We start from the raw sequence: 17,613 nt of genomic DNA on the forward strand, positions 1-17,613 counted from the left end.
TAGATATTAAATTTTAAAAATCACATATTTTATCTCCTTATACACGGGCTCTTATGGCGGACAAACTTTTGTCGAGACTTTAATTATTTTTTTCAATATTAATCTCCCAACTTTAACAGATAAAAAACTACACACAAGAAACTTGGATTATTGCAAAATATAAAAACAATTTAATAATAATACATTGCCGATATAATTTTTGAAATATTTAAAGTTAAATTTAATGTTTGTAACTCGTTTATCGTCAGCCATTTATTCGAAAAAAGATTTGACAACATCGCGTCAACAGATGAGAAAAAAGAAAAGGATAGAAATATAGTTATAGAAAGAGAAATGTTTAACTCACACACTCATCCACATCTCTGTTATGGGTATAATCAAGCGTGCTATTGCCAAATATGTTTATTTATTCCGGCAAGTAATAAATACCAAAGTCATTTTATTACTTTACTTTATTAAATAAGTAAAAATCATCAATTATTAAATTGTTTAAATTATTTTAAATTAAAATAAAGAATCTTCACGAATATTGGGAAAACTAAAATTAAAAAAAAATTTTGACTCCGTAGTTACGCTCGAACTTCCTAAAGATAATATTTTTATCAGTATCAATTTAAGAAAAGCGTGCGTAAAAAATAACTATATAAGGGTTAAAAAGTTCGAACGTTTGAAGTTTCAATTTTCAATAGCGATTAAATCATTCGGAAGATTTAATATCAATAACATATAATACAATAATAATACTTGAGTCGATTTTTCAGTCGATTTAACAATAAGCCAAAAAACTAGGCAAGATCACAAGCAAAAACAAAACCGCGACCCCATCACGCGACCACTAATTAGTTGACGTATGGGAGCTGCTCCAGTCTCAGACATGTGAGCATGAGCACACTTTTTTCTGTTTTGTTACCTCGAAACAATGCTGACTCTCGAGTGTTGCAGCTTCGAGCTTTATAGATCTCAGGAGCTTCTAACATAATATACAAACTAGAGGCACAGATTGATACGCTGCCGGCATGACCGAGGGAATTGACCGACCAATTGATGTAACACATAGTCGAGGGTTCATTGTATCGCCGAGTTGCAATTACAGCGGGGCAATGTTCATTGTATGTAGGTATATACACATATATACAAGCATCGATAGCGTTTTGTGTTTTGTTACTGTTACACTTGGACATTTCTTCTAAAGATTGGGCCTACCTCTCCCCTCGATCCTCAATCGACGAGCCTCTTCAGCTCCCGCGTAGAAACTCACCCCTCAATTGTGCAAATCAGCAAAACATACATACGCGACACAGGCGTGGAGGCAAGGTGTAACATTCCCGGTGGGAACCACTTGTCGTTTAAATTTGAAACGCATGCACACTTATATTATTCGGTCCCGCATTTCATGTTCCTTTTATTTCAACTGGTGGAATTTTTTCACCTATTCGAGCCAAATGTTTAATAAAGAGTCTCGAAGAATCGAGGAGGGAGAAACGCCCAATATGTAACTAAATATTGAGGGGTTAGTTTAATTGCCGATGAATTTAATTATTTTCGGCTCAAGTGTCAGTAGTTTGTTACTATTCGATCGTCTGGAAGCGCTACTGTTAAATGCATGGATATTTTTTATGCTTTATTGTTTGTTTCAAGTATTTGGCAGTGCTCGAAAACATACGGATTTTTTTAACATACGGTGTGATTATATAGTGGAGTTTTAATTGCTGTGTTTAATTACTCACCACACTGTAGAGAGAACTGGACCGGCGAAATTGAAACTGGACCGGCGAAATTCTGAAAAAAAAGTCAATTGAATTAATGGAAAATAATTGCAGTAATTTAAAATTCAAAATTTTAGAAATGCAGGAACTGAAAAAAAAAATTGACTTGATTCAAAAAATTATTTTGAAAAATTTCATCTTGAATTAAGAAAAATTCTTAGAATTTTTTTTAGTGTCGACATTTTTTGTATTATTTTTTATTTTTAATGACTGAATTTAATTAAATATTAAATTGAGTAGAGAAATACTTAAAATTGGAATTGAAAATTTGTAAAAGAAATAATGTGATTTTTTTGAAAATAAAGAAATTAATGAATGAACAATAATTGTAGTCATTATTTATAATTTTAAAAATGCAGAAACTGAAACAAAAAATCGACTTGATTCAAGAGAAAAAATTTTGAATCAAAAAAATTACTTTGAAAAAATTCATTTTGAGTTAAGAAAAATTCTTAGAATTTTTTTAACATTGTCGATATTCTTTGTATTATTGTTTATTTCTAATAAATAAATTAAATTAAATAGAGGTAAGCTTAAAACTGGAATTGAAAATTTATAAAATAAATAGCAAGTGATTTTTTTGAAAATAAAGAAATAAAATGAATGAATGGTCAATAATTGCGGTAATTATTTATAATTTTGAAATTCAGGAACTAAAAAAAAATTGACTTGGTTCAAGAGAAAAAATTTTGATTCAAAAAAATCATTTTGAAAAATTTTATCTTGAATTAAGAAAAATTCTTAGAATTTTTTTAACATTGTTGATATTTTTTGTATTGTTTATTTTTTATGAATAAATTAAATTACTTATTAAATTAAATAGAGGTAAACTTAAAACAGGAATTGAAATTTTATAAAAGCAATAAGTGATTTTTTTAAATGATATTAAAGTTAGCTGTCACTTGACTATTTTTTAATTTTATTTAACAAAAAAATTTGTTCCGAAAAATTATTTTTAAATAATTGCATTTTTAATTTATTAAATTTTCTGAATGTCAATTTTTTTTCTTATTTTTTTTATGCATTAATTTATTTTTGGAGAAATTATTAAAAATCCGCTCAATTAATTTTCATTTTTTTTGAAAATAAAGAAATAAAATGAACGAAATAAAATGGACAATAATTGCGGTAAATAGGTGTAAATATTTAAACAACTTGTTGAAATGGATATTATAGTATAATGAATGGTCAGAAGATAGTATAGAAAGTGAAACGAATTATTTGTCACACTAAGCGCTTAGAGCGGTAAATTCACAGGATGTGTTTTTGATTCATAGATATCTTTGGGCGGGCTATTTACCTGAGTAATTTGTCAGGGAGTATAATGGACTCAATAGCGAGGGTAAATCCTGGCAAAGTGAAATGCTGGTGAGGAAATAGTGACGTTAGATGATGGCTACAGTGGCCGAAACGAATCGACGGGCGGTCTCTGGAGGTTTTCACTCAAAATGTTGCCGAAAAAACTTATGTTAAATATAATATAATGTGCAGTACGGTCATATATATTATATTGATCTTGCCGCTGAAGAACGATACAGATGTTGGATGTTAAAAAATAAATACCAGACACCGCATTGATCTCATAGAGAATTAAATTCTGCTTCAACAAATTTCACGGTTGACTTTTCTATTTTTTATTATTTATTTTAGCCGTTAATAATTTTTATTTATATTTTTATACTGCAGGAATTTATTTATTTTATTCATTGGCAATTTGCGATAACGAGTATTTGTCGTAAACACGTTGAACGATGAATTGAGGGGATGCCACAGGGTGCCGCGTATACGTATACACGATAAGTGGCACAACATTTGAAAAGCCAGTCATGCGAAGAACAAGAGTCACTTAAACCATTAGAACGAGCGCCGGTGCTTTTCTCTATCCCGCATCACTTTCGCAACAAGTAAACTTTATATAAAGATCCTTGTTAACATACGCTCCGTTAAGAAATTCGTGAGAATATATTTTCTCAAGTTTCTATTATGCGCTATCCACTTACACTTGAGAAAAAAAAATTTTATACAATACTAGTGAAGATTAAACGTTACAAAAAACTGTTCTTTAGTAAGTAAATATATCTATATTATTGAGAGAATAAGAAGAATTTTTTGTCCTGGATAATCATATGATAAAATCGATTTTTTTAGTGAAATTTAGTGTCATTGCAAAGGTCTTGACTTGAATTTGTGCGTTTTCAGGGTTTCATATCGTTCTCAGCGATGGTTAATTTATAATGATAAATAGTGAGGCTGCATTCAAAAATACACTATCTCTAGATATATAATTAAGAAATTACCTTTCATCTTGTGAACTATTAACATTTTTAAAGATATAAGCTCATCTTGATGTTACATTCATCAAGACCTTTCATTTGAGTACCCACATCAATTTTTCATATATTTATATATATTATATATATAAATATATGAAAAATATATCAAAATGCATGTGGGTATTCAAATAAAGCTCTTGATGAGTGTAACATCGGGATGAGCTTATATCTTTAAAAATGTCAATAATTAAGAAATGACCTTTCATTTGAGTACCCACATGCATTTTTAACATATTTCTTATATATTCATATATATAATATACATGAATATATATAATATATGTATAAATATATGAAAAATTGATATGGGTATTCAAATGAAAGATCTTGATGAGTGTAACATCGGGATGAGCTTATATCTTTAAAAATGTCAATAATTAAGAACTGACCTTGTATCTTGTCAACTATCGACATTTTTCACAATATAAACTCATCCCGAGGTTACACTCATCAAGACCTTTCATTTGAGTACCCACACCAATTTTTCATATATTTATATATATTATACATATGAATATATGAAAAATACATCAAAATACATGTGGGTACTCAAATGAAAGCTCTTGATGAGTGTAACATCGGGATGAGCTTATATCTTTAAGAACGTCAATAGTTAAGGAAGTACAGTGTAATTTAACAAAAGTCATTATTTAATTGAGCAAAATTTTATTTATTTATAATTCACAATTCTCGGCAGTCACATAGTGACTGCAGGTTGCTAGTTAAAATTAATAAAAAAAAATAAATAAATACGCAGTTGATTCTTTAAAAAGCGTGACAAAATATGTCTCCAAGGATAATCGTCTTTAAAAACTAACCCGTTTTTTATTGAAAAAATTTTTTTTTTACAAAATAAAAGTTCAGACCTTGTGTGTGTGGACTCTCAAGTCCATAATAAAAAGTAGCTCCGGAGTCCAAAGTCTTTTTAAGTCGGAAAAGTTTAGAAGGCGATTATTTACCTGCTCGCTTAGTGATTACAGTACCGCGGGTTGTATATAGCCTCGAGCAAATGAAACTTATGTTCGGGCTCTGGACAATGTTACTGAATTAAAGCCATTTAAGCCACTGCTAACAGAGTTGTGAGTTGCGGGCCTTTGTACCAAGATTACCAGTCAAATCACCGTGAAATGCTCGTGAAAATCATGGGCATTGTGACGCAGGTAAGATTTAACAATCTCCAGGCCGGTTTTTTTAAACTACACCCTAACTTTTTCCCAAATTATTTAAACTAAATTTGTGACGAGAAATTTCAATAAAAATAAGTCAAAATTTTTTAGTTTTAGTTCTTTATTAATAATCGCTTAAGCGATTTCTGTACAATATATTATTACCATTAATCTTAGGATTACAATTAATTTCGTAGCGCATGCATTTAATTTTTTATCTACACATTATTTAACTAGGGTTCTGCTAGGCGTTTTGGAAACTTAAGTCAATTGAATAAATAAATAAAATTAATTATTTGAAAAATACGGTATTAAAAGAATCATAAAGAGCGATGGCGCTCGGAATTAAAAGTAAATTTTTAAAAGTTTGACTTAATTTTTTGGATCTTTTAAGAGAAATAGAAGAGGTATAATGTGAAAATTGCAGTTCTAAGCTTTTTCAAACTCTTGATTTTTAATACAACCTTTTTTTACAAAGGTCGAATATTACTAACAAGCTCTCAAAAATTTGAATCTCATTAAGCTTATTAGTAATGATTCAAGCTGTAAGTTATAAAAAAAAGGTTGTAAAAATGAATCAAGAACTTGAAAATGGTTAGAAAAAATTCAAAATTGCAATTTTGACAACATACGCTTCTAATCGATTCATAATAACTATTTTCAAAAAATTTGACCGCTGATTTTTAAAAAATAGGTGACAAAATTTTATCAGAAAAAAATTAGTCTCTAACTCTAAGCGCCCTTCTAATACCGATTTTTCAAATTTAAAAGCTTGCAAAAAATTCAAATTTAAAAGCTTGCTAAAAAATCAAATTTTTAAGCTTCTTAAACTACTTCACTGATAGAAGGATTTCTTAGCATTTAAGACGATTTCTTTGTATTTAAGAAATCATTTCTTAGTATTTAAAAAATGATCGGCTGCCCAAACTGCCAATTTTAAGATTTTTTTAAATTTTTCTTATTAAAAAAAAGTTTGCGCGCCAAATTGATAGAAAATTTGACTTATGAATAGAAAATACTTAAACATAAATATTTAAAAAAAAAAATACTTGAAATTAAGGTCTAAAAGTTATAAAAAATGCAGCAATACTAAAAAAGATCAGGTATAAAAATTTTGCAGTTACTGTGTTTTAAAATTGGGCAGCCGTGATGTTTAAGAAATGATTTCTTAAATACAAAGAAATCTTTTTAAATACTAAGAAATCCTTCTATCAGTGTCCATAACCCTATTTCGAACCTTGCAAATATTTACAAGTAGTTAAACTACGATTTATTGGTAAACCTATCGATTAAACTTAAAAGTAAGTTTATTGCTGAAGCCTATAAACTAATATAAATAATTTTTTATATTCTATACTAAAAAATATTAATAACTCTATATAATATGTTTAATCAAAAGCAAGTATGTAATAAAATTAGTGATATGTCAACATCACAGTTATTTAAACTCTACAATGATTAATGAATAATCTTTAACAATTATTTACAGCATGTAATCTATACACGGTTGCTGAACATCAGCTGTTGTTTTACTTACAATAATATTAACAGATTTTCTTGAAAAAAAAAACGCTCTAAATATCAAGACTAATTTTATCAAAAATTTTAATAAAATTGTTCTTGAAATTTAGAGAGTTTTTTTTCAAGAGTTTCAACTATATTTATTGAGAAATTTACACAGTAAAAAATTTTGCGTCATTTCGTCAAAAAATTTTGTGTTAAATATTTAAGATTTTTTAATGTAAATTTAACATTTATTGTGTTAAATTAACACAAAAAAAGTGTAAAATTGACACAAAAAAGTTTTAAATATTTAACATAAAATTTTTTGACGCATTGACGCAAAATTTTGTACTGTGTAGTAATAAATAAAGTTGTAACCTTAAAAGAAAATCATTGCGACTTATAAACGTCACATATGATCCGTTCAATAGGAATACCACCAATAGTCCGACGGAAAAATAAAGTTTCAATAGCACTACTCGAAACAGACCTCAAAAAGGGGAGCAACAGTAATATTCTGCCGAATCTCAAAGCCCCGTAAGATGAGTGACTGAGCATTTGTCCAAGTGCCAAGTAAACTCCGTCGCGCAGCCGCATGATGTTCACTAAGTCCTTTACTCGGTACCCAGGTGCTAGGGCTGCTGAAGGGGGTGACACTGACCCGTCACTGTTCTGGCTAGCTATTTGTCTCTTGGGGTCCTCGAGAATGGAGGTGAAGAACACGATGGCTCGCAAGCAAGCGAATTCATGGGGGTCCATCGCTGCGGCGTTTATTGCTGTTATTACTTCGCGAAAACGGTGAACTTCTAGCACCAGAGGGCTGTTTTGCTGCTCGGGGATTAATAGAACACCTGGATCCAGTCCTGGTGACATCTGGGCCGTCGATATGAGAAATTCATCGCGCCAAGACGCATCGAGGAGCGTCAGTTGGTCCTCCAAGCAGAGACCCGTGCCCATGGACAAGTCTTTTGCCCAACGGACGTTTAAGAACAATATGCGCGCCGCTTGCTCACAGACAGCGTCTGGGGTGAAGAAGTTCGCCAATGAAATCGATGGGATCGCTGGCATACTCACGGGAATCTGAATAAAGTTCAAAATGTTAAAAATTGGATCGAAAGTTAGTTAAACTTTTTTTTTATCCTTTTAGATATTATAAAAATTTTTTTGCGGATGCAAAAATAAACAGGTGAATTATTAAATAAAATTTTTCAGTAAAATTTAATTATTTTATATTATTAATTAATTGAGACATTAATATGTCAGTAAAATTTTAAATGAATACAAAAAAAGTTATTGCTAAATTAAATTTGACTATTGAAAAATTAAAAAAATAAAAACTATACTAAACTTTCATATAATTTGAAATTTGCATTTAAAGTATACACGGAAAAAAGTAAACTGTAATATTTACTCGGAATCTGGTTAACTTTTATAGTTTCAAACAGTAAAGCGGACATCGGGGTGGCAAAAATATAAATATTACAGAACTTAATGTAGAAAGTATAAAAGCCACAATTTATAATTTAATATCCAAAATAAGTGATTAGTAGCTGTCACTATAGTAAATAACGACTCTTTCATCTTAAAAAATTACAGTTTCAAACAGTAAAAATTGCCGTTTCAATATATAGTCCATACTATGAGAAGAAGAAGAAAGTCTCACACTCGGAGAATTTAACATTTGAAACAGTAAAAATCCTACTCTTAAAATATATATTTTACCAGTCCAAACAAATCAATAATTATAGTTTGATTTTTAGCGTTGCGTTTAAAATTTACCATTTTGCTTTGTAAATATTGACGTTGCTTGTATAGAAAATTTAGTAACTGTAGTTTATATTTTTTACATATCATACGATCATTTTTTAGGTACGAAATGATAAATATCAGTCAAAATTCTTAATTATTATACTTTAACATTTTGGACTTTCACATAGCAAATATTACTGTTTGAAATAGTATTTTCTTCCATGTAAATAATAAATTGTAGCATTTAAATGATAAATATTATAAAGTGATTGTTAAAATCACGATTTTACTGTTTGAAATGGTAATTTTTACCAGTTGATCATTACTTATTATAAATCGACTATTATTTATTACAGTTCATTTTATTCCGTGTAAAAAAATTCATTTTTTTTACATTTTTGTAAAAATTTTCTTTTCGCACACCATAAAAATATTTTAATAATTTAAAAAAAATTTTAGAATATAAATTAAAAAAATACTTACATATGGTCGATAAGAGCCAATTTTAGGTAGCGGAATACTTCCAGAGTAAAGATTAAGATGAGCGGGAGGACCAACATTCCCCATACCAGATAATCGTATCTCATCATTCGAATTTTTCGGTAATGCCAGATTCAACACAGTAGCCGGTGGTGGTGGTGGTGTTATCATGTTAGCCGTCATGTTGCTAATTGTTTCGGGTTCTTTGAAGTACAAAGCCATTTGTCTACGGAGTGTAGCATTTCTGGGTCCCCGTTCATGCTGAACAGCTATTTAAATGAAAACAAAAACAATTTATTAACATACCAATTCAATATTTACATTCAATAAATTGACAAAAAAAAAGACTCGTACCTTCTTTGTTCATGCCAACTTGGATGCACTTTTTGAGCCGACAAGCTCTGCATTGATTGCGGTGAGTTTTGTCAACCATGCATCCACCCTCAGACTTGGCTTTGCAAACGTACTGACGATTACGTCGAATAGATCGTTTGAAGAAGCCAGCGCAGCCATCACAGGCAAATATTCCGTAGTGTTTACCTGATGAGTGATCGCGACAAACTTTGCAAGGTATATCGTACAAAATGCGGCCTAAAAAAAATTTTATTTTAATTTTTAATCTAAAAGTAAATAATTCGTAAAATTAAAACATAAAGCTCGAATTATTTCAGACCATAAAAATTTTATTTACAACTTGGAAGTATATTTTGGCTGCCCAATTTTAAAACACAGTAACTGCAAAATTTTTATACTTGATTTTTTTTAGTATTGCTGCATTTTTTATAACTTTTAGACCTTAATTTCAATCATTTTTTCTTAAAAATATTTATATTCAAGTATTTTCTATTCATAAATCAAATTTTTCATCAATTAGGCGCGCAAATTTTTTTTTAACAAGAAATATTTTAAAAAATCTTAAAATTGTCAGTTACTGTGTTTTGAAATTGGGCAGCCGATTTGTTTTTAATCTGGAGCTTCATACACCTTGCCCACCTTACAAGGGAGTCGAGAATAAAAAATCAAAGGAACTAGACATTAAATGAAGAAATAAGAAGCAAGGAGGTAAGGATAAAAGAAAATAGTAGAGTGTGTGTTGAAATAAAGCATTGAAGAAAAGTATGTACTAGCGTTACATAGTTAAATGGGCGTTTAAATAGGAATAAAGAACCTGAGGATTGATTGGAAGATCGTGATACGATGGAGTGTCGTGTTTCTGGTTGCTCACTTGGCTATTGAATATGCCAGCAGCCACATCCGGTCCATTATTCAAACAGCGCTATTCATAAGCTCTTTTCTAGCTTTTTCTCTGTCTCTCTAGTTTGATTTACGCTTTACTATCTGGCACACATAATACTTACAGCCCGAGGTAGGGGTAGTATTAAAGGAGGCTTGAATGGTGTGAGGGCGGATCGCGAAAATGACAGAAGCACCGAGCATGAGTACGACCGAGAGTCTATTATAAACTCTTGAACCAGTGAGAAACGTACGCGCCTTTTCTATGTCATCTTTATTTTTTTTTATTATTATTGTATTTATATTACTTGGACAGGTATATATGGATAACTCTCCAGTTAACTCAACGGCAAATCGATCCATTCAACAATATACTTTCAATGTGTCATTCATGTGTATATATGTTTTCCTTTTTCGCGTAAACGGGTTTTAACACTAAGTATACGCTGTCCTGCCAAACCTTAAATCGTAAAAGCCCTTTTAAATATTCCGTTTTGTCACGACCTGACGTTGTTGTTATACATCAATAATACACGTCGCACCGTGACCGTAAGTTGATTTTTGTGACAATATATGGTTGATCAATATGAGTGAAAATATTTTTATTTTCTTTTTTTACTGTGAAAATTAATGTCAATAAAATAATCTATTGTTGCTTTTTATAATAATTTTATAATTTTTACTAATAATTATTTTTATTTAATTTTATAAAATAGTTCAAAATTAAAAAATTGAAATATTAAAAAAAAATTTTATCAAAATAAATATCAAAAATATTTTTAAAAAAATATTAAAAATTTTAATTTATAAAAAAATATTTTTATTAAACTAAAAATTTATTAAATTTTATGAAAAAATATTTGGATTTAAGAATAAAAATTATAAAAATATTTTTAAAAAAATATTAAAAATTTTAATTTGTAAAAAAATATTTTTGTTAAAATAAAAATTTACTAAATTTTATGAAAAAATATTTGGATTTAATAATAAAAATTATAAAAATATTTGTCTATAAATTTTTACTAACTTTTTTTAATTTAAAAACTTTTGTTTAAGTTTAAGGAGAATTTAAAAAAATTAAATAAAAATATTTATACTCGTAAAACTATTGCCAGACATCGATTCGTCTAAAAAATTTACCCTTCAATGAAAAAATGTATATTTATTTTTATCCTTCCGAAAACTTGGAAGAAAAGTTTATCTTGGATTATACGCATAAGTATATACTGAATTTTCTATGAATAATCAATCAATCTAATAGTAAGGTAGTACATCAAGTGCATCGAAGGGAAGTGAGCATTGCATTGAAGCTCATGATGTACATGCACACATATGTATATATTCATATTAATGCTTATTCAAAGCACCGCAATAACAGGGTAAGTATTTCCTCACTGGGGAAAGTATTAACGCATGTATATATGAAAAAATAGAGAGAAAGGAAATTGAACTTGAGCTTGAGCTTCAGAAGCAAAACACGCACGCACACAGCAACCGAACCGGTAATTTAAAAAGAATAATAACTATAAAGTTAGTAAAGAAGACTAAGAATAAAATTGTAATTATTATAAAAATAAAAAATAAGAAAAAGAAGATGCTAATGCGAATTGGAGGACAGTTTGTGGGCGTTCTCAACAACTTGTATATCGCGTGAATTTTTTATACCCCACAAGTCTTTTTTTCATAGGTCGTTTGTAACCTGCACCCCGAGTGCGTTATTTCTCCCTCACATTTTTAGTTTTCGTTTGTTTCAACATAAAAGTAAAGTGTCCAGTCTCGTGGCTATTATTAATTTACAAAATTTTAACCTTAAAAGGCCAGTAACCTAAAAGGACAACAACCTCAAAAGTTATACCAGGAAATATTCGAAAGACGAACTTTAATGCACGCTTTTAAATCGAGTAATTGCAAGTCGTTAATAATTACTGTACGAATATGTGATTCACTCTTAAAATTAATATTTTTGTGAAGGGCGAAACCTTGAGCTGAATTTAATAGAAATAAAAAAGTATCTTGTAGTAGCGTGCTATCTACTGGAGTACGCTTTGGGTTCATTCGTTTTTTTTCTTTCTTAAACTTGAAAGTTTCTTAGCTTTTTATTGTCACAGGCGGCTGCGAAGTTTTGTAACTGTATTTAAAACTATAGAAAATTATAGTCAATTGCCTGCTGGAGGAGGACTATACCTGATATAGCAAATTGGTGGCAAATTGCACGCGACAATTGTTTTAATGGAGATGGACAATGTATAACCAGCAATTGTTAAGTAAATATAACAATAATCGATATTAAAGAACAATGATTTTAGTTGTAAAAGTTAAATATAAATAAATGTGAAATTTTTTTATTTTTTAGCTGTTCTATTTTTTTTTTTTTTGCACGACTCATAATGCAAAGCATCAGAGAGTGCTTTACGATCGAAAAATTTTTTTTGCCTCAATTTAATTAATTACACGATTGGTAATCTACGTAGTCTAATTAATTTGCGCATCATTCGACAGACAATTTCATGGAGATTAATTCTGTCACTGGTAAAAATCAATTTAAGATAATAAAACCAGAAAAAAATACCAAAATAGTTAATAGAAAATTCGTGTTAATCAACTCAATTTTCCGTTAAAAACACGATAACTTGCGTAAAAATTTACACGGAAAAAAGTAAACTGTAATATTTACTCGGAATCTGGTTAACTTTTATAGTTTCAAACAGTAAAGCGGACATCGGGGTGGCACAAATGTAAATATTACAAAATATAATGTAGAAAGTTTAAAAGCCACAATTTATAATTTAATATCCAAAATAAGTGATTAGTAGCTGTCACTATAGTAAATAACGACTCTTTCATCTTAAAAAATTACAGTTTCAAACAGTAAAAATTGCCGTTTCAATATATAATCCATACTATGAGAAGAAGAAGAAAGTCTCACACTCGGAGAATTTAACATTTGAAACAGTAAAAATCCTACTCTTAAAATATATATTTTACCAGTCCAAACAAATCAATAATTATAGTTTGATTTTTAGCGTTGCGTTTAAAATTTACCATTTTACTTTGTAAATATTGACGTTGCTTGTATAGAAAATTTAGTAACTGTAGTTTATATTTTTTACATATCATGCAATCATTTTTTAGGTACAAAATGATAAATATCAGTCAAAATTCTTAATTATTATACTTTAACATTTTGGACTTTCACATAGCAAATATTACTATTTGAAATAGTATTTTCTTCCATGTAAAGAGTAAATTGTAACGTTTAAATGGTAAATATTATAAAGTGAATAGTAAAATCACGATTTTACTGTTTGAAATGGTAATTTTTAGCAGTTGATCATTACTTATTATAAATCGACTGTTATTTATTACAGTTAACTTCTTTCCGTGTACGAATTCAATCAGTTTTTTTTTTTTTTTAATGGCTTGGCATTCTTTTTACGGAGATCTCCATTGGAGATGGTAATCTTATTTAATTTTGTTTATTTGTTATTAACGAAAAACTAAAATTAATGAAAAAAATCCACACTCAATGAAAAAATAAATAAAAAAAAGAAATCGTATTTAAAAGTATTTAAAAAAAAAAAAAAAAAAAAGTAGCAAACATCAAAAATAGTTAATTACAAAAGTAATATTTAAATAAAAAAAAAAAAAAAAAATAAAGTAAAATAAAATGAAAAAAAATATTCTTTTAGAATATTAACTATTTTTTTTTAATTATCGAACGAATGAGCATTATAAGTCGTGCACTTTTGGATTTGCCAAACTTTTTTTTATTTTGTCCCTCTGATAATTAACAGTCATTAATAATTAATTATCAAAAATATATCAGGTGTGATTAGTCATTGAAGCATGGGAATTCACCGTCATGTGTTATTTTAAAAAACTAGATGTGTACATCTAACAAGGTAAATTTATTTCGATAAATATTTAAAGGGGATACTTTACGCACGACACCGTCATCTGTTACCCCGCTTGAAAGTTTGCTGGGGGTCGCGGGTCGATTACCTACGCCAGAATTCCGCCTCATCATCAGCGAACCCCTGATACACGTTTACTGACTGCAGACTACCGTACACATGCTTTGTTAATAGTATTTTTATTTTTATACACTATATATTATTGCAATTGCTAAGCTTGCACTGATTGCCCACCAAATGACGCCCAGCAACCTGTTAATTCATATGTGATGTGATTCGTAGGTTTATTTAACGCACGCATCCCACTGTCTATCGCCCCCGAAACATCTGCCGTTATTTTCTCATGGACTTTAAATTGTAATAATATTTATCGTCACTCGGTTCATCAGCAATACACATGCTATTTGTTTCACACGAGATTAGACATATAAAATATAATATAAATACAATACAAAGAGCCTTAATCGGGATTTAGAATTAAAAGTTGATTATTTAAGAAAAAAAATGTTTGCAAGCGATGATTGAATTTATTTTACTTTGACTTAAATTTTGTACTTTTAAAGAATTTTTCTGTGGATTTAGTCAAGAATATTTTGGTTAAATTTTATTGAGGCAATAAACTAATTTTTTTTTTAATTTACGAGGAAAAGAAGTTAAATATAATTTTTATGGTCAAGTTAAAATAGAAAAATATATTTAATTATTTCAACTTATACATATTTTTTTCGAGCAATTTCGTTTAGTTATTTAATATCGATGATATTAAATAAATTACTTTGTTGCAAAGTGACGAAATACAAAAGGTTTGAACTTTATAAATATAAGCTTAAAACTTTTCAGACGATTATTATTTTATACTTTACTAATATTGGACTTATCAAAGTTTTGAGAAAATCATTACTTGTTTGTTTTTATGTTCATTCTATTTATGTGTAATGTGAATTTGAGTCGCAAATAAATATAGTAAATAAAAGTTCAAAAGTATAATTCACGAAATAAAATTAAATTTAAAATAAAAATAAAAAATTTGTTTAAAAATTAACAAGAAAAATATTTTCTCAAATTTACCCGATTAAAAAAAAATTTTTCTTTATAAAAATTCAAAAAAAAATGTAAGTTATATTTATTATTAAAAAAATAAATAAATAATCTACTTACTTGATTGTGCTTGCATTTTTCTACTGGGAATTTGTGTTCTTGGATCATGAACCGAACTCATGAGTGACTTCCGTTCTTTCGCCAGCTTTGAAACGTTTTTATAATCAAATACACAAATGAAAAAAGAACAAAGTTCTAATTTTCACCACTTTCAGCACTTAGGACAACAATAATTGATAATTCTGAGCTATTAAAATTGTAATGAGTAGCGCAGACATACGGATTGGTTAAAAAAAGTTAAAAAAATGTTGTCGCGTGTGTTCAAACGACCGATGAGCTCTGAATACCTGAGACAGTTCCGTAGCAGACTCTTGAATGAATAGTGACTGACAATGATCGAAGTCGAGGCTTTTTGATGGTAAGTCGGGTAAGGTTTTGAGAAAAGCTTTCGATCCTATTGGCCGAAGTTCACCCTACTCTCAGAAAAAGGGCGGAACCGAGGACTTATGTACAACTTGTAGTATATAGAGCTGATTGTACATGTATATAGAATAAAATTTCCCTCTCCTTGAGCCCACGACCACTACTCGAGGGTTGGAGGTTGAACGGTGAGCTTTACGCGCGGCAACGAGCATCAGTTGGCATCTCGCTCCATTCTATACACCCTGTGCTACCACATACATGTGTTTATGCACATATGTATGGGTAAAAATGTACCATGGTAACTATACTGATGACTATGACCCTTTTGTTGTCTGACAATTCATTTAAAGTCTAACAATGTCATCAAATTTAACCCATTTTTGGTGTTTACAAATTATTACTTTTTAAATTCTTACAAATAATTTTTTATGGAAGTTTTAAATTGGTTGATTGTTTTAATGAATAGTGATTTATTTTTTAAGATTTTTGTATTAAAGTTTATGCAGTTTGTACTAAACTAATAAAAGAGTTAACTTAATTTAAGAGAAAAAAGACCATTTGACAGCCGAAATGGAAGTAGATTTCTCAAATTAAAAAAAAAAAAAACAGATTTTTTATAAAATAATATTAATAATAATATCGACGTTTTAATTAGCAAATTGTCTAACTCCATTTTAGAGAATCTTCCATTTGTACAAAAATACAATTAGTTAGAAATTTATTATCACTTTAAAAAACCATTTAATATTTAATAGAGGTATAATATTTTAGTTAGAAGCATTCAAATCATTTATAATTGAACTATTACTATATCAAAATAAATGTTAAAAAATCACCCTCTAAAAAATAAGGAGTTAGACCAATTGATACTTAGACCGTCGATATACATCTTTTGTTACAAAAAAACAATGACATCATTGTTGACACTATTTTGAAAAAAATGAGCTTCTTTTTAATTTTTATATTTTATTAAGTAAATTTTAATAGTTAGGTACTCCGAGTAGATAAAAAAACATAGAAAAATTTCTGTTTCAAACTAAAATTTTCATAAACTCTATAAAAAGTACTTTCAAAATCATAAAAATTAGTTTCAAATAATATCTTTATAAAATAAAACTCTAAATATTTATTTTCAATTTTAAAATGTACCTCTTACAGAACTTGTAAAAATTCTCCTTTAAAATTGTAATTTTTTTTCATTTTTGAGATCAAGATTCATAGAATACTATAATTAATAAAATAAAAAAATACAAGTTAAATAAATAAAAAGAGGCTTCTACATTACAAGCAAAATAAATCATCAATCAAGAGATCTCGAGATAATGGGATTTAATGAGTAGGCGGCTTATTGACTGATTTTTGATGAAACCAAACTTTTACATCCCATTTTTGTCGCCTTAATAATCTTTTACAAATGCTACTAATGTTGTATTGTAAGCTATAATTTACAGCTAACCTTCAGATCGACAATAGGTATTAAGATTGTGAAGTATTGAAATTTTAGATAAAACTTAAGACATAATTACCATGAAAAGACCTCGTTTTAAGTCTATAGACATACAATTTTTACTTTTTTTTTTTTTTTGATTTACTATTACTCTACCTTCAGAAGTTAGATGAATGACATCTTAGTAGAGAAAATTAATGCAAAGAAATTTTAAACAAGTTGAGGTTAATTTTTATGCTGAAATAATTGAATCTAAAATTAAAAAAAAAAAATTTCCTTTGAAAAGTTATTTTTTTTCCTATGCAGGAGTATTTTTTTACGCGTTTACAGTTAAAAGATGCATGGAAGATAGTTAATAAATTAGTTAGAGGTAACACAAGCATTGCTTCTGCTACTGATTGACCGTCACGTTGGCCACCCCAGGAGAGCGTGCGTTGCCGCCCCTCAAGTACGTAACACACGAGGGGTTAAACCGTGTGCGCAGATCACCCAACTCGTCAC

At 28.8% G+C, this 17,613-nt stretch overlaps 2 protein-coding genes across 3 annotated transcripts in view; both read right to left on the reverse strand.

The window, feature by feature from the left end:
• LOC123269049 (tyrosine-protein kinase Drl) overlaps nt 1-17,613 on the reverse strand; it is a 238,310-nt gene that overhangs the window by 194,603 nt on the left and 26,094 nt on the right. For both annotated transcript variants that reach the window (XM_044734562.1, XM_044734568.1), the window contains one exon: nt 1,728-1,779. The gene's annotated coding sequence lies outside the window, so the exon portion shown is untranslated. The remainder of the gene's footprint in view (nt 1-1,727; nt 1,780-17,613) is intronic.
• Nucleotides 7,128-15,645, reverse strand: LOC123269089 (nuclear receptor subfamily 2 group E member 1). The gene is made up of 4 exons (XM_044734616.1): nt 15,303-15,645; nt 9,352-9,588; nt 9,001-9,266; nt 7,128-7,848 (listed from the first exon to the last, which is right to left on the reverse strand). The coding sequence occupies exons 1-4, from the start codon at nt 15,361-15,363 to the stop codon at nt 7,159-7,161; spliced, it is 1,254 nt and encodes a 417-aa protein (XP_044590551.1). The 5' UTR covers nt 15,364-15,645; the 3' UTR covers nt 7,128-7,158.

The sequence above is a fragment of the Cotesia glomerata genome, linkage group LG1 (genome assembly GCF_020080835.1).
Source record: "Cotesia glomerata isolate CgM1 linkage group LG1, MPM_Cglom_v2.3, whole genome shotgun sequence".
Lineage (NCBI taxonomy): Eukaryota > Metazoa > Arthropoda > Insecta > Hymenoptera > Braconidae > Cotesia > Cotesia glomerata.